This window comes from Micropterus salmoides, unplaced genomic scaffold (genome assembly GCF_014851395.1).
Source record: "Micropterus salmoides isolate LMB-PRFRI ecotype aquatic unplaced genomic scaffold, ASM1485139v1 Ms_hic_scaffold_4, whole genome shotgun sequence".
Lineage (NCBI taxonomy): Eukaryota > Metazoa > Chordata > Actinopteri > Centrarchiformes > Centrarchidae > Micropterus > Micropterus salmoides.
The window spans coordinates 9,430,315-9,448,613 of record NW_024043372.1 but is presented as its reverse complement, the minus strand read 5'-3'; the positions used below and the strand labels follow the sequence as shown (position 1 = coordinate 9,448,613).

Below are 18,299 nucleotides of genomic sequence, written 5' to 3'. Positions count from 1 at the left end.
CACTAAACAGGTTTATTTGATTATTGTTTTTATATTTTACTAAACAGACTTTGTAAAAAGCAAAATTTGAAATGAAACCAGGTGGAAAATTACCTACTACAAAGAGGGAAACGGAACAAAACAAAATATATTTTTTACCCATATTTTTATTAAATTTGTTATAAATACAAATAGGCCTACAGAAACTCACAAATAGGCAAATAAAAAAACTAGAAATATATATTTAAAAATCTGATCCTGAGCTGAAAGTATACCATCACACCAGAGGTTTGGTGCCAGTTGTTAGCATCAAATCAGCTGTGACTCTTTTTGAAGTGTCTAATTATCTCTCTACAGAATATTTTTCTCAGCAAAGTTTTCCACACAGCATTGTTCAGTGTTTTGGGGGAAGTAGACGTCGTCCTTGTGTTCGTCGTCATGCTCGATATGTTTCAGGTGGATGACCATGTGCAGGGCGTAGGCCAGGACCAGCAGCAGGATGAGGGAAGTGATGAGGCCCATCAGGATGGCCGGTGTCAGAAAGGTGGCGCAGTCAGTCGCAGGAGAAAATTTACCAGAGGTGATGTTGAACGCCTGAATCTGAGGAGGACATGAGAGACATAAAGAAGATAAAATTCATACTGTGATTCATAATGTGTGTAAAATTTAGCTTCATTGTTATTCATCCTCTTACACAGTGAAGTTCAAATCCAAACAAACAGTGAAACAAATAGTTTTGTTTTTTGAGTCAGGGTCAAGAAATATTCCATAAATATCCATTTTCATGTCAATAAATACATAAAACTACCCAAGCTTTGGTCAGTTTTACTTAAATATGACACAACAGATTATTTTGGTCACTTAGGGCCAGTGGCAATAAGACGTGAACACTTACATATCACCTTTTAAGTTGACACAGCAAACCTGTTAGTAAACAGTTTACTTATTTACGCTGAGTTACAGAGCAACATTATCATTTATTTATAGTCGTGTCTGTGTCCACCTGATGAATGTTAGTCCAATGTGCACTCTCTTTTAGCTCTCTTTTAGGTGTCTCCCAACTCCTGAGGGAAATATCTGTCTCTTTGGCTGCTAAACGCTGCACTATGTTCACCATGGCTCACCACTATGTTTGTGTAGTGTACTGTGGACTTTTAGAGCTTTTTCAGCTTTTTTACCTGAAACAGCTGCCCGCTTTAGCTGAAAACAACACGATGAGAACAAGAAGCTGAAAGAAGCTTTAAAGCTGTGCAGAACTGAGGCAAAATGCAGAATCCTTTTCTGCGGGTTTATCACTACAAGCAACCCCCTTTTTTTTTTGCTCATGTGCTTTTAGTTTTGGAACGGCTTACTATTGCTATGTCATGATTGGCTTTTCACTATTTGAGGGAGGGGTTTAGTTAAGGATCAATTTAAAGATGGATGAATTTAAAACTTATGCCTCTTTTAAACTTAAAGAAGTGGCTAACAGATAGTCAGCACAGTCAACATTAAATTTAGACACTTGCTGCTATCTTGTCTTTTCTATTCTGCCTGTTTGTGCTTCTTGAGCTATGCATATGAGGTTGTCTGGTTCATTAGTGTTTAGATAGGCTAAACTTCTGTTGTAATTTATTGTATTGGGCTAAATCTGTATGTATTATTTATAGCCTCATTCTTTTATCTTTTTAGAGTGACATATTACCACCAGTTCAGGGACAACAGATTGCCCTTGCTCGATAAACCTGAAATAAAAAATAAAAATAGATAGTTTCTCCAGATGTCATTGATCGAACTGCAGCTATGGTAAATCATATATTAGCTTTAAGATATCAATGAGTTAGCTGGGTAAATGGACAAGTACCTGGAAGTTGGTGAAGGTGATGGACCAGCGGTGGGCGTGGTCGGTGCTGGGCAGCAGCAGGGCGCTGTAGCGCTTCAGGCTACTTACATGGAGGCAGTGGTAGGAGGAGGAGGATGGAGCGTACACATCGCTGGCGTTGAACACAGCCTCCTCAGAGGTGTTGTACAGCAGAGAGACGTTGTCCACCGAGAACCACCACTGACCCGAAGACTCGTAGAAAGTGTTGGACAGCTGCAGCCTGACGCCAGAGGGACGAGAGGAGACCTTTACCTTTAATTGTTCAGGTGGTGCTAGCATGGCTGTAGACTTTTAAGCCTTAAAGGTACCATGTGCAGTTTTTAACCTTTACACATTCCTGCCAATGGTGTCACATTATTCCACTGACCTACACGAGGTGCTAATGCACCCAAAAATACAACACTGCACCTGAGAGGTCTGTGGGGCCTTTAATCTGTGCAATGCATCATATGCCATAAGTTGATCATACTGTATACTTTATGTGTAAAATCTAATCTAAATATAGCAATTAAGTAAAAGTAGAAAGTAAAAAGTACAATGTTTCTCTCAGAAATGTAGTAGAAGTATAGTATAAGCACCTCAAAATTGTAGTGTATTTCTTGAGTAAATGTACTTTACAAGAAAACTCCACAGATGGATCTGACTTGTCAGTGTGACCTTGAATATAACATCTGATCACACATTTAACTTGATTAACGTTATAAAGTTGCATTTTAGCACATGATTGGACAGATTGCATTATGACTGACCTGATGGACAGGCCTCTCAAATTTTCCACATCCCCAAACCTCATGACCAACCTGAAGACAGACAGACGGACAGAGGGTCAGAGTTTAGTGACAAAAGACTTGAGGTAATGTGATATTTTTGGATTTGGAATGACATAAGAAACAGCTGTTGGACTTTTTTCATCAACATCCTACCTCGGACATATCTCTGTGGATGTATTTACTAGACCTACAGTAATGGTCTCTAAATTGGACAATAGTCTTTTGGATTCTGTGTTTCAATTATTGGAATAACAATTTTATTTTTATAACAGCTTTTTATCTGCCTACATCTCCTACAGCTCTCTCAGACATATGAGAAGGAGGGATATCTGTTTGAGCTATGTTATGAGATGTTTCTCCAGAAAACAACTAAATCTAAATTATTTATGTTTTCTGATGCTTTTAAAGGACAGACAGGTAGACAGACTTTCCATTCAGACAGACAGGTGTACTAACGTGGCTTTGTCCTGTCGGCAGATGGACTGGCTGGTGTCGACAGGTATATGAGGAGAAAAGGCTCTCTCCGTCAGGTCCAGCTGCTTCTCCTTCTCATAGCGGACAGACAGCTTCCTGGCCTGGAACAGGAAGCAGGGCTCCCCATTGGACAACACCTGGTTGGGCAGAGACAACAGTATTACTGAACACCTGGGCCCCATTTCAGAAAGTGGGATTAGTTAAAATTATGAGTTTGTTAAGCCTGCTTTCTGAAACAGGACCCTGGGGTAGTTCATTCTCTAAACGTTTTGCACCTGTTTTACGTTTTTGGATTTAACGACATGTTTCCTCGAAACGGGCTTTGAGGTATGTTTTCTCGCAATTGGTGCTGGTGCCTATGTAAATACAGCTGTATTTAAAAGGCAGTAACGTGCAGTGCACTTGCGTACACAACAGTGAGTTCAAGTCACCACCGTTTCCGTGAAAGGTTCAGTCTGTAAATGCTGTGCATTGTTTTGCTATTGTTTCTATGACTACAGCATTATTGGACAACACCCTACAGGCGGAGACAACAACATTATTGGACAACAACATAATTGGACAACACAGAACAGGTGGAGACAACAACATATTTGGACAACACAGTACAGACAGAGACAACAACATTATTGGACACTTGCAGTGCAGGCGGAGACAACAACATTACTGGACAACACAGGAGAGGTGGAGACAACAGCATTATTGGACAACACCATACAGGCGGAGACAACAACATTACCGGACAACACTGTACAAGTGGAGACAACAACATTATTGGACAACAACATAATTGGATAACACAGAACAGGTGGAGACAACAACATTATTGGACAACAACATTACTGGACAACACAGTACAGACAGAGACAACAACATTATTGGACACTTGCAGTGCAGGCGGAGACAACAACATTACTGGACAACACAGGAGAGGTGGAGACAACAGCATTATTGGACAACACCATACAGAAGGAGACAACAACATTACCGGACAACACTGTACAAGTGGAGACAACAACATTATTGGACAACACCGTACAAGCGGAGACAACAACATTACCGGACAACACCGTACAAGTGGAGACAAGAACATTATTGGACACAGTGCAGTGCAGGCGGAGACAACAACATTATTGGACAACACCGTACAGGCGGAGACAACAACATTATTGGACAACACCGTACAAGCGGAGACAACAACATTACCGGACAACACCGTACAAGTGGAGACAACAACATTATTGGACAACACTGTACAAGTGGAGACAACAACATTATTGGACAACACCGTACAAGCGGAGACAACAACATTACCGGACAACACCGTACAAGTGGAGACAAGAACATTATTGGACAACACCGTACAAGCGGAGACAACAACATTATTGGACAACACCGTACAGGCGGAGACAACAACATTATTGGACAACACCGTACAGGCAGAGATAACAACATTATTGGACACTGTGCAGTGCAGACGGAGACAGCATTATCAGACAGCACCGTGCGAGCAAAAACACAATCTCTGGTGGTCAACTCAATCAATGGTGGGCGGAATGTGTTCCCTAAGATCCACAAAATAAAACTCCAGTATCAACTTTTCAGAGTCACAAATTGGCAAATAGGATGTGTGTTTTACTTTGTGTTATGAACATACTGCCGCCTATATCTAATAATCATGTGGTTATAATCAACTACAGCTACAGGCTACTATAATCCTAATGTTGGAACCACCAGCAACAATTCCAGTTATTTACAGAGGGGGAGGATATCTGTTAAAGCCACACTGTGAGGATTTGTGAAATCCTGTTGTTTTTTGTCGTGCCCAGAGTCAGATGAGAAGATGAATAATGGTTTAATATCTGTGTGTCCAGTACAAATAGGTGCAGGCAAGGACATGTTTAGCCCTTAGCCTAGCAGGGGAAACTGCCAGCGTAGTATCTTCAAAAGTGAAAAAATGCTCCTAGTACAAAACCACTACAATGAAATAATTGCCAATTCTAAACAATTATGACCATCAATCTTGTTTAGACAATAAAATTTAATAGTAAGGAGGTGTAGATAATGGAGGAAAACTTAATTTGATTGAAGATTATACACCAGATGGACAGAAATACTGTTTTGACTGTGTGTTATTTGTATGTATTACAGTAGCTGGTTAATTGTCTGGAGACAACAATGCTACCTTGAGGGGAGGGAACGGAAGTGCAGCTCCTGGCGTCTGAAGTAACTTCCTCCGTGACACATCTGGAGACTGGATAGGAAGCTGGAGACAAGAAGAAAATACTTATTTATCACGTGAAACACAATTTCATATGTAAATTCAATTCAGTGTGTCTCATTCACATAGAGGTATGATCACAATATGCAATATTAGGTTCACGAGAACTAGACGACAAGATCCTTAAACAGTGTTTTAAATATATTGTCAATGCTGAGATGTATGAGCGAGGGGTCTGGGGGAAATCCTCCAAGAAATTTTGATCTTTAAACACTTAATTTCCTGCCTTCTGGTGAAAGTTTCTGCACCATTTTATGGTGGAAATGTTTTTATTTATGTAAAAGGAAACAGAAAATTCAGGTAGCATGTGACATTTCACAATATATAAATATAACAGAATATGAGTCAGTGCAGCTCTCAGGCATTCTGTGCATTGAGTGTTTACTCAACAGTGAAACTAGACTTTCTTTCTCAATGTCAGTGCTGACGCTTGCTTACTTTAACTTAAGCCCAATTCTGAATGCAAGATTTGTGGTGCTGTATTTTTACCACCACTCTTCACCTGTAAGTAAAAAATCAGTACAGTGAGGTGAACGCTGCTGTTTTCTCCTCCACTCAGAGTTTACCTGCAATCGGTCGTCTGCAGGTACCAAACGGTCCTCTATCCACACCCCTCCATCGCTCTGTGCTATCCCTTTATCTGGAGAGAAAGTCAATAACCAAATGAGTTCTTTCATGAGATAGATAGATAGATAGATAGATGGATTGATGGCACTTACCATAGACTGGAGAGACAGCAGCACTGTAAATAGAAGTGACAGGAGGATCAATAAATAACTAAAATAATAATCATAATTTTTCGCCCACTTTTACTCTCACATAGGGTCCTCTGTTTTCATTTACACAATTCTCTCTTTTATTATATTTATTTTATTAATCAGTATTTTCTTTTAGTTTTTTTCTGTACATTCAGGTGACACAATAAATTATCTCGCTGCAGTCAGATAGCTCACATAGATTATTATCTGTCAGAAGAGCCTGATGGTGTTACAATTTGAAGTCAGTTTTTTTCAATGGCTAGATTTATTTTATAAATTATTCATTTGTACTCGTGCGGCTATTACACTACTTATAGTAGTCAGCAAATTTGAAGTCAAATTAAAAATCACAAAATCTTTTAATATCATCATTTTATAGTATGTGACAAGAAATATGGCTGAATCCAAAAAAAACAAACTATGTTCACATGCTGTTAGTCATTTAGTGGGCATTTACAACAGCAAAGGAGATGTTCTATTCAGATTAAAGATTGGTCTTTACTTTAAATTCTCATATGCTTAACTGTGAACTGCAACATGAAGCTACTAACACATGGAAAGTGGTGCACTGTTACACAAGCTATGGTATATTATACAAATAAACACTTAAAATAATATGGTGTGCTATGCACGATGAACCTGAAGGGTAGCAAAGAAAGTTCTCACCCACTTTGTCTTTAAATTAATAGTTAAATTACCATTAGTTAAATTAAAAAAACATAATGATTGTTGGTTTAGGATTAAAGGTTTAGTAACAAATGAATTAAGGGTTTAAACATTACCCTAAACAAATACAAAATACAAAAGGTAAGAAATAGTGAAGGGAGCATGAATGACCAGGAGATGGACCTATAAGGTCTCAAGTACCCAGAATGCATCTGTGCAGCCCGGTGACCCAGTCGTTCACCCTGTGGATTAGTGTTTAAGGTTACAGGGAGATTGATCAGTCTGGAACAGAGATATACTGTTGCCAGATGACCCACTCTTACCCCGATTACAGAGAGAAAGAATGGTCTGATGATTTAATGTTAGAATCAGTTTAACACCAAACAGCAGCTCTGATTACTTTTTATAATCACATGCAGCACATTCAGGTTTTATGTAAAGAATGCTGACGATGTTTCCATCACAGATCGAGAGAGGCAACAACAAGAACTGAGCTACATCCTGTAAACTGTGAAGCCATGAAAACTTATACTAAAACTTTAACACATAAAAACTCAGCTACTCTTTTTCATCAGAACAGGGATGGAAAAATAATAATTCGTGTGCAGGTTTTTGTAATAGGCTTTACTTCATTTTTGCTCACACATAAAATTAAATTACTTTTTGGTCACCATAGTCTGAGAAATGTACAGTTTGTTATAATGTCAGCAAGGGTCAATTCAGACTGTGTGCGTGAAGCTCAAACATTATGTGGCCCAATAACTGCTGCCTGTGCCCGTGTCCGTTTTTAAGCATGTGTGGCCTTTAACATGTGGTGTCTGCACATATGTTATACACCACAACCATAACAGAGGATTGAACAGTAGTTGACATTTCCTACGGTATGTTTGAGGGATGGCAAACATAACACACTGTTGTTTCACAGGCAAAATGTGAAGTATTTCTACTCTGGTCTGTGAGCGAGGAGCATGTAGCCTTATGAAGTGAAAAATAATCAGAGTAGTCTCAACTCTGAAAGTCCAGGGACGTTCAGACTCTCAAGGTGACACTCCTCTCAGAAGATCTAGAACAAAACTTGTTTAACATTTTTTTCAGCCCATACATAATGTATTATAAATGTATTTTGTATTTTTTGAGAACAATAGTCAGAGCTGTCAAATCCTCCCTGACTCCCTATATCCAAAAAGCTCTTCTTGTCTGCTGGGTCAGACCACAGAACTGTGGATTGTGGGATTGCACTGATTATATAATCATACAATCATGAGCTCTCACACACACACACACACACACGCACACACACACACACACACACACACACACACACAAACATACACACACAGGTCATGAAGGATGGGGTGGCTCTCAGCCATTAGGAGATTTTGCAGATTCTCCCGCCCTTCTACCATCAGCAGTACTCTGTAAAAACATCTGCAGACGTAAAGCAACATCATCGTTGTCAAGAATGTTGATGTTGCTTGATTCTGCAAAACCCCAGATTATGATAAATTGATCCAATGCCAACATTTGCACAATTCTCACTTACTACAACATCTGGTGGACCATCCAGCAGCTAAAGAAACAGATATTTTTTTTCCCAGGATTTGGTGGCGACCAAACCAGATCAGGTGGACACAACCACGACTCCGATGGGGTGATCATGTCTGCTGGATGTTAAAGTAGGTAACTGTTTGTTTACACGTTTGCCATAACTACTTAATAAGGTGATAATGTGTCCATGTTGGGTTTTCATCTTGTTCCTCTGCCCCCAAATCACCAAATCAGTAATTGCAACTTTAAAGAAATAACTAACACAGTCAATGAAAATACCCACAGGTCCTGATGGACCAGAAACACACCAGTAATCTTTGAGCTGAACGTGTCAAGAGTCAAAGATTAAAAAGTCAGGAGAGGTCAGGAACACCAGGCATTAGATTGTTTCATGAAGGGTAACATGTCTCTCTGTCTCTTCACCTACCTGTCAGCAGGTTGTCCGTCGAGGCAGGCAGACGATTGTAGACGGAGGAGAAGGAGAGAGAGGATGAGGATGCAGCAGTGTTTCCATCGTGAAGCCATAGCTGTGGTGACCAGAGTGTGATGCCAGACTGGTCTCTTCCCCTCTCCCCCTCATAATCTACTTTAATCAGCCCACCGTCTGTAAGCCCCCCCCCTCCAGACAAACGAATCAGCCAATCAGGACAGAGCAGCGACAGACAGGGTTAAAAGAGAGAGAGAGCCCTGCTGACTGGTCAAAGACATTTTCTCTTTTTCAGTTCAGCTCAGTCCAAATAAAGGTCGTTTCAATGACGAATGCACTGACAGGACACCTGGTAAATTTCACCCATATGTATCAGATAGTACAAAATATATGTACATTCTTCATCTACTTATATGGATACACTTATTTATTTTTTATCTATTTTGTGCACCACAGAGGGAAACAAGAGTTTACATCCTTGCTGGTGGCTCTGTGAGACTATAACATGAACTGAACTGGAAAGCATCAAACATTAACTTAACTTAAATATATATGTTTTATTAAAGTAAAGCTAATTTAATTTAAAATGTCATAAAGAACTTACAGCTGCTGATGGGGAGGCTTTGTACCAGAGTTATAACAAAGACTACAGGATATAAAATTGCTCCTACCCAGTTTGTCCAGTTATAAGAGGGACTGAATTCAAAACTAACCTCTCTGGAGAGACTCTCATACAGTGCATGCTGTGAAGTCTGCTTAATTTAATGAGTTTATTGAACTAAGCCGTACATTCATTCAACTCATTGTTTCAAGTTTATAAGTTCTGAAGATATTAAGAAATTTTTAATTGAACAGTGTTGGGTAGCGACTCGTTACATGTAATCTGTCACAGTTACTGGTAAAAATGTGTAATTAAATCACAGCTACTTATGAAAATGTTTATGATTACTTTGAGGGTTACAGCTGAATATTTTCTGTAAACAGCTCAGCTAAAATGTACCATGAAAAGCGACCTTGAGCTCTGGAAAGGCGCTATATAAATAAAACTTCTTCTTGTTATTATTCTTATTTGTTGAATAATACTCATTTTGTTGCTTTGTCTGTTTTTCATGTGCACAATGTCTTCCTTTTTTTCATTTCCAGCCACAGCTATTAAGTAAAGTTTGATGCTGTTCTGATGCTTTTCATTGATTCTCATGTTTGAATTCGCAGCACCACTCGACTGCCAGCTTAATTACATCTCAAGCTGTCTTTTCAAAATGAGTTTCAATGATTAGAAACCGTTGAAAACAGTGATCAAAAGTAATGAAATGTAATGAGTTACATGAAGTAATTAAAATACTTACACTGCTATTACATTTTTAATAGAGAGCTCCCACAAGTTTATTTTTACACTTTAAAATGTTCTGATCAGTACATATATTGGTCAAAATTCACTAATGCAGTGTGTATGTATAAAACCACTAACTACTAAGATATTATTATCAGATCTTCTTTTTACCCTTTTATATTGATGAGCCGACATATTGGCATCAAACATCTTGCATTTTTTGAACTCAACATTTTAAGAACAACATACAGATTTTTCAGAGACAGTAGGCTTAATCAGTGGTTCCCAAAATCTGGGGACCCCCAGGGGTCCATGAGGGGGCTCCAGGGGGTCCCCAGCAAAAAGAGGAATCATTTATTTTGACTACAATTTCATCCATAAGTACACCATGACTACATGGATCATGGATTTCATACACTTTTTGTAATAAAACATCTAAAAGCAAAAATCCTATTAGATAGGGTACCCTGGGACAAAATCCTCTCTAATGAGGGTCCGTGGTCTAATGTCAATTTAGGCGTCCTTGATGTGAGCAAGTTTGAGAACCACTCGGTTAAATAATCCAAGCACTAAAGTAGTGAGTAAAGTAAAATACAATAAAGTATAAGATGATAGAAAAAAGGTCAAACCAACATTTTACATAAGACAAATTAAATTGAATACAACAACATACTCATAGTTTAATGCTTAAAAATCAAATCATGTTAAAAAGCCTTAAAGGTTTGGAGTAACCTTGAAAAATATACATATATAGAAGTCACAGGATGTCACAGTGTGGTAACAAAATTATTACATTTTTTTGTTCTGCATTAAAAAATATCACTATATTTAATTGAAATCACCGTTGTTTTCCATTCCTGTGATAATTTCAGTCAGGCATTTTCTATAGTCAGGCCTGTCCGGGGTCCTCAGACTAGACATTGCCGCGGTGCATGCTGGGTCCTTCCTTTCCATCCCAGGCTCGCTTCTGCAATCATGGGTACAGCTCAAACTTCATCCTAAATACCGATTTATTCTGTGTACAGAGGTGGTTTTTCATATCGGTGTCGTACATGAATATCTTACGAACTATTTTCGATGTGTTTGTAACGGTAGAAATTCACAGTCAGTTGAAAAACGGAACATTTTGACGGTTCTGTTTCCCCGCAACGTGGAGCGGCCATAACATGTCCGCGAAGCACTAGCTGCGTGTTAGCATGGTTAGCTTAGCATACGGTCCTTTTACGCTTCAAACTGTTGTTGTTAATATTATAACGTTATTATTAAACTAAAGAACGGAACAATACAATAACTAATGTTCCGCTGATATCATGGAGAAGGTCTCAGATGGTGTTCGTAAGGCTCCTTAACCGCAACATGTTAACGCCGCTCGTAGCTTGAAACGTGAAGCTTCGTTACCTTTTTATAGCTGCAAAGGACATTTGCGCGATTGAACATTAAAGTATATTGCAGTGGCTTGACTAGGCAAAGTTACAGCTAGCTGTAGTAAGTCCCACTACTAATGTAACGTTACTAAACTGGACACGTCAGTCTGCTGCTTTGTGCTCAAGTTCTCTCAGTTTGTGCCTCTTATGTAGTAATTATTAGTCTTCAACTTCTGTAAGTCTGTAATTGGTGAGAATCAGAATAAGCCATGTTTGTATGTGACAGACATTGCCAGTAGACAGCGATGCTGCTTGTGTTGCCTTAGTCCCAGTTTGCATCATGTATAACATTTACAATCCAGTTACTTTTGAACACGTTTAACCTGTTAACTACTTATCATTGGAAACCTTAATTGCCTCCTGACATTTATTGCACTTGCATTGACCCCTGTGGGAGAATTTTGGTCTTTAGTGAGGAAACGGTTTCAGTACGGCTCAGATGTAAACTGACTTCTGTAGCCCTTCAAAGACTGCCTGTGGTCATTTTAACAGTTAAAACTAGATGATCTTGTTTATAGCATGGTTTTCACTCACGCCATTATAGCCCACATTTAACATTTAAGGGAAACATCTTTCTGTACTTTTTTTTTTGAAATAGAAAGCATTTTTTTTCTTTTGCACTTTATAACAATCTTTGTTCTGCTGTAGAAACCTGTGGCTTACATATACATGGATGTTTCAAAATATAATCCAAGAAAGCTTTGTTGAATTCCACATCATCTGAGAGCTACAGTGGTCCTGCATTGACTCCTAACTTCCTGCTGGTCTTTGTCTTCCAGGAAAGTGTCGTGGTCTGCGCACAGCCAGGAAGCTCCGTAACCACCGCCGTGAGCAGAAATGGCACGATAAACAGTACAAGAAGGCCCATTTGGGCACAGCACTGAAGGCTAACCCCTTCGGAGGAGCCTCCCACGCCAAGGGCATCGTCCTTGAGAAAGTGTAAGTACCAAGAGACCTGCCAATCAGTTGATACTGAAGGTGAAGTGATAATTACTCGACACCAAGACAAACAGCTAGTCATTTTTGTAGGTGTTGGCATACAAGCGCTGGTTGGTGTTTGGGATGCCAGCTGGGAAAATGGTAGCGTTTACCTCTTCTCTCCATTATACCTTTTTGGAAAGTTCTGAAGTCCTTGTTGAAATGTTTCTGTGAAGTATTGCAATTGAGTCTTTTAGTGCTGGATCGAAATCATGATCACTTTCGTGGTTTTAATCTTGGAAGATTTGGAAGTATTAAGCCAAACGTGGGTGTCATTTTATTTTTTCTGTTAACTGATTAACTGCTGGCATCACACACTGAATGAAAACCACAGCAATTAAGAGTCCGTGATGAGCAGTGGCATGTGTCAAAAAATACAACTTGCAGTGCAAAGGGTATTTACAGGATAGATCTTTATGAAACATAAAACGTTCCTGACAGTTCATTCCAGTTTGAACTATTTTCTGGGTTAATTTTAAGTTAAAGCGTTGTTTTCTGTCTGCAGTGGTGTTGAGGCTAAGCAGCCCAACTCTGCCATCAGGAAGTGTGTGAGGGTTCAGCTCATCAAGAACGGCAAGAAAATCACTGCCTTCGTCCCCAACGATGGTTGCCTCAACTTCATCGAGGTAAATGCCCGCCCTGTATAAATCCTTGAATTACAGCCTATCGAGCAGTTGCTGTGCAGCAGCTGAAGACATGGTGTTATGTTAAGCTACAGGAAATCTAAGCGTACTAATTGCATTCCCAGGTTCAAATCAGCCAGAGAGAACTATTTTCCTTCTGAGCTTTCTCAAATGTCTTCATGCAGCTTAGCATTGGTGTAGTGAGTCTGCAGGTCCTAAAATGTGTTGAAGCTGCAGGTAACTTAATCCGGAGTTACTTCCCAAATCAATGTATAGATTTGTTTGCTTAAACCATCCTGCATATTTGTCCAAGATCAGATTATATATATATATAATAAAAAATTACAGTTAGCCGTACAGGTTGACGTTATCGTCACTCATTTCCTCCTTGCATTTCATCTCCCTCTGACCACCCTCTCTGATCTCTTTCCGGTCCTGCAGGAGAACGATGAGGTTCTGGTGGCAGGATTTGGACGTAAAGGTCACGCCGTAGGAGACATCCCCGGAGTACGATTCAAGGTCGTTAAGGTGGCCAATGTGTCCCTGCTGGCACTCTACAAAGGCAAGAAGGAGAGACCCAGGTCATAAACAGTCGAGGCAGAAAATAAAATAAACAGGTTTTCAATTACAGCCTGGTTGTTTCGTGTTCTCATTTGCTTCTCGCTCACAAATTTTACTTTTTAGAACAGTGGTTCTCAACATTTTTTGGGCCAGCGCCCCCCTATCCATTATCCAGGTCCCTTTCTGCCCCCCATCAAAAAAGATGTTTGCTATTTTCCCTGAATATTGTTTTGTTTGTTTGTTTCTATTTAAAAACATGGAAAATGCACATAATTGAATGACAAATTATTTTCCCAGGTAACAAAAAGCCATGTGGAGAGTAATTAACTAATTAGTGAATGTTCCTCCCAGAAACTGTGTGAAGCCACACCCGAAGATTGAGCATTGAACACTTAATTTCCTGTATTCTGGTGAAAATGTTTGCTCCACTTTATGCCTTTTCTGCACCAATTTATGGTGGAAGTGTCATTAAATAAAGGGAAACAAGTGCCAGGTCACAATTTAAAATATATAATAATAGAATATAATGTGAGACTCTTAGACATTCTATATTGCTTTTTAATATTTTTATCCTGTAGATAACATTTAATATCCTTGTTGAGTCAACACACATGATTAAGTCTTGCCACCTCTGTTGTGGTGAAGTAACCTATTTAAATGTTTGTGGCCCCTTTTCATCTCAGTGATAAATTAATCAGTTTTATTGACTGGACTTTATTAGTTCATCTGTTAATAACATAACTGTTTCCCACAAAATGACAGTGTAAGGCGCAGCTATATACAGCATGCTAGCCTCGAAAACTCAGCTGTATTCTAACATTAACTTAACTCTCCTTATTAGCTAGGCTCCTTACATGCTTGCTAATAACTTTTTTTAAGATGGTTCTCAAACATTGAAAGCATTGTGTTGAAAGCGATTTGTGCAAATACGCGCTGCCTGTAGCCAGGGGCGGATTGGCCATCTGGCAATTCTGTAAAATGCCAGAGGGGCCGGACCATCTTTTGGGGGGTGGGCTGGTCAGATTGCTGATATCGGTGTTTCCCCACACATAGGCTTTACTCGGGCGGGCTACTCAGGTACGTTTAGGGCCGCGGAAGTATATTTGGCAACCCATTTGTGTTTTGCAGAGAAACGAAGAGAGATGCTATCTATCACCTTTTATAAGAATAAGACGAGCTGGATTTTTTATAAGCAGCGACCAGATGCAACAGTAAAGACGGTGCAGATGTCTGGGTACAACCTGAGTTTCGGTTTTGATAGGCTTCCCCATTAAGAAGCCTCCTCCATGCACCTGCAGCTGTAAACGGAATCGCAGGTGGAAATCGCGAGTGGTGTGTCATTTCGGCCACTCTATAAAGACGAAAATATGTTCAAGTGTTCAGATTGTAAGTCAGCATTGTTTGTTCACACTGTTCAACTTTATTTATTTTTTATCTAAGCACCCATTTATTGGTTACATTATCAAAACAGCATATCTACAATCAACTTGTATTGTCACATACAATTATACACAGCATGTAGAATGTTTCTCTGCATTTAACCCATCTTAATAATGAGCAGTGGGGAGCCATTGTGCAGCTGGTTCAGGGCCTTGCTCAGGGACATCTTCCTGGTCCTTGCTGGACTCGAACCAGCAAATTAAGCCAGCCTTTTGAACTTAACAGATTTTTAAATTTGGGTTAGCCTATAGTACATTTCGCTTGCATAAAGCGACTCTGCTGGAAAGATTTTTAGTAGCTTAATGCTAATATAATGTCAGAAATGGGTCCCTGAAGTCCTGAAATATTAAAAAAAATAATAATTAAAATGGACTTAGTGGACTGCATAAATATTACTTAAATCTTTACTTTTTAAAATATGCCTGTGATTCATGTGTACAAACACCAATGTAGCCAGCTACCGCTGAAGGTGCTGATCATTTTGAGGAATTTGGGGTGGACAGGGGTGGAGTCATGGATCGAACCACAAGATTTGTGGACGACCCCCACTAGTATTTTACTTCATGCCATGCACAAAATAAATGTTTAGAAACTGTCGGGACTCCATAGAAAAGAGTCACAAAGCTTAAAAATATGCTTTATGTGAGGGAAGCATGTGTTAATGTGGATATACAGAATTTCTGAACCTAATTGGGAATGCAAGCAGAGTGTTCATGGCGTTTGGAGCAGGCAAATATGCAGTACACTGATTGATTGTATGAAACGAAACATTTACTGGGAAGTCTACCGCACCACACAGAGGCCTTGAATTATTTTAAATACAGATTTATTCATCTGTTGCTGACTTTTTGTAAAGAAAAACTTGATAACCCGATAAACAAGTTAGTATTATAATAGAGACAAAAATCGATTGGCATGTGCCTTGATCTCCTGTCCCATAGCGTGTGGTTGCTGGCCCAGATGGGGTGATATGATTGATTATGTCAATCAATCAATCAATCATACACTACATCAGAATATAATTATTGAAACATGGACCTAACCACTTTGTCCGGTTGTTTGTGCTTCAAAAATCATGGATAAAAAACATGCAACGAAACGCTAAAGTGGTGCTAAAACTCCCGAGAGGAAAACATTTTTGCTCCAGGCATGTGCAGCTAAGTGCCTCAAAATTACAGCCTCTTCTTTTGGTGCTGCTGCTTCTTCTACCAACGCCAGTGGACACATCAGTGAGGAGACCAGAAGCCCCAATACCAACGATGACATGGGTGAACATGAGACAGACAGCAGAGATGAGGGCAATGGCAAAACAGAATCAAGGCCAGCACAGTCCCCCAGAACCCAAGCAAGGCACCAGTAACATGGTACGATGATATATGAAATGGTTGATGATAATATGGTTTATTTGACCAGCTAATAAGGTAGCTAACGGTTACACAAGTGTCAGTGGGACATTAATATAATGACTTAACGTTTTTGTTTAATTAGCTGAGAGAATAACCACAAGTCAGATCTTTTTCTGGGTTACTGAAACAAAAACTACTAAAATGATAAATGTTGGCCCTGTAATTATGAACCTGCTGTAGCTACTGTCTAGTTGAAATTATGGTACTACGACTGCTGCCTTATGGTAAAATCGGCCCCTGACTAGAACCATTAGGACTAATAGGACTAGTGCTGATAAAGGTAGGCTATATCCTAAACAGTATGTACTAATATGAAAAACTATCATTTTAATATTTTACTGATAGTGTTAGGCTGTTTTAGTGGTATAATAACATAATATAATAATACATGTCAAGAGATTGAGAGTTTCTTGATTGGTCAATTTACCTTTGTTTTAGTTTTTATTGAAATGGCCTGGGGCGGCACGGTGGTGCAGTAAGAAGGTTCGAAACCTTTCGTCCCAGATCCAAAGCATCTGTCTTAGTGTGTTCTTGGGTTTAAACCCAAGAACAGATTCTGGTACACCCCAAAGACCGCACACCCAAACACAAGAAAAGCAATCTAGTGTATGCGGTCCAATGCAGTGAGGAATGCACAGACCTGTATATTGGGGAGACTAAACAACCACTACACAAACGCATGGCTCAACACAGAAGGGCCAACTCCTCAGGTCAAGACTCTGCAGTCTACTTACATCTGAAGGACAGAGGACACTCGTTTGAGGACCACCAGGTGCACATTTTAGACAGAGAAGATGGATGGTTTGAAAGAGGTGTCAAGGAAGCCATCTACACCAGGGTTGAGAAGCCGTCATTGAACAGGGGAGGGGGTCTACGCCACCACTTATCCCCCACTTACAATGCTGTCCTTTCATCACTTCCCAGGAAACTCAACAAACGTAACCTATTGGCCTCAGGTGAAGATACCAACGATGGTCGTTCAGTCTTGGCCACAGGTAGTCTTAACGACTGTAACGACTGTCGTCACAGCAACAAGGAACACTAACGAACCAGTGGTATCGATGACCCGGGCCAACGTCCCCACTGAGGTTAAATAGCTGAGTTTCCCTGCCAGTCAGTCAGAACTGAAGAAGTCCTTTGGATGAGGGACGAAACGTCTTCCAGTAGCTTCACCCAAGTCCAGTTGCCCTTGATTTTAACCTTCGTTGGATGTGAGTGGTTGTTCGTCTATGTGTGGCCCTGGCGACCTATCCAGGGTGTACCCTGCCTTTCGCCCGATGTCAGCAGGGATTGGCTCCAGCCCCCCGCGACCCTGTATGCAGGATAAGCGGTTGACGATGGATGGATGAAATGGCCTGTAGAGTTGCTGTTTTTTGTTGTCCTCTAGTGGTAGATTTTGGGTATAAAACTCTTGCACACTGTCTAACTTGCAAAATATATATATATATAATATTGACACAACGTTTTGGTACTATACCTTCATCAGGCAAATGGTGTTAATATAATAATATCATAAAATGCACTCATAAATAGATATACTCACACATCTTAATGGTGCCTTATATATCAATAGACAAATAACTCAGAGGAAATAGCAAATTAACATAATGCTAGATAAATAGAGGAAAAAAACCTAATACACACAACATATGACCCCCCCCCCCAAAAAAAAGGTCCAAAAAAAACCACAGTCTCATACTTCAATATTGTAGATGTAAACTCAAAATTTAATTTATAAAATGTCTTGAAAAAGAGGAAAAAACATCACCCACC

The 18,299-nt window shown here is 39.6% G+C and overlaps 2 protein-coding genes across 2 annotated transcripts; one reads left to right on the top strand and one right to left on the bottom strand.

Moving 5' to 3' along the window:
- Window positions 1-89: 89 nt before the first annotated feature.
- atp6ap1la (ATPase H+ transporting accessory protein 1 like a) lies at window positions 90-2,636 on the bottom strand. The gene is made up of 3 exons (XM_038697782.1): window positions 2,590-2,636; window positions 1,823-2,060; window positions 90-579 (listed from the first exon to the last, which is right to left on the bottom strand). Exons 1-3 carry the CDS (start codon window positions 2,631-2,633, stop codon window positions 331-333), a joined length of 531 nt encoding a protein of 176 aa, XP_038553710.1. The 5' UTR covers window positions 2,634-2,636; the 3' UTR covers window positions 90-330.
- An 8,289-nt stretch (window positions 2,637-10,925) lies between these two features.
- On the top strand, window positions 10,926-13,749 carry rps23 (ribosomal protein S23; the record flags this gene model as incomplete). The annotated part of the gene is made up of 4 exons (XM_038696131.1): window positions 10,926-11,073; window positions 12,298-12,457; window positions 13,002-13,122; window positions 13,561-13,749. Coding segments are annotated over 4 exons (576 nt in total), but the record flags the coding sequence as incomplete, so codon positions are not given.
- Between the last annotated feature and the right edge of the window lie 4,550 nt (window positions 13,750-18,299).

What these genes read in the sequence shown, in the direction of transcription:
- atp6ap1la (XM_038697782.1), bottom strand. Translation starts at nt 2,633, where the DNA reads ATGAGGTTTGGGGATGTGGAAAATTTGAGAGGCCTGTCCATCAG. An exon ending in TTGAGAGGCCTGTCCATCAG is followed by an intron (nt 2,061 to 2,589) that starts GTCAGTCATAAT and finishes CTCTGGCGTCAG; the next exon opens with GCTGCAGCTGTCCAACACTT. An exon ending in TCACCTTCACCAACTTCCAG is followed by an intron (nt 580 to 1,822) that starts GTACTTGTCCAT and finishes TGTCCTCCTCAG; the next exon opens with ATTCAGGCGTTCAACATCAC.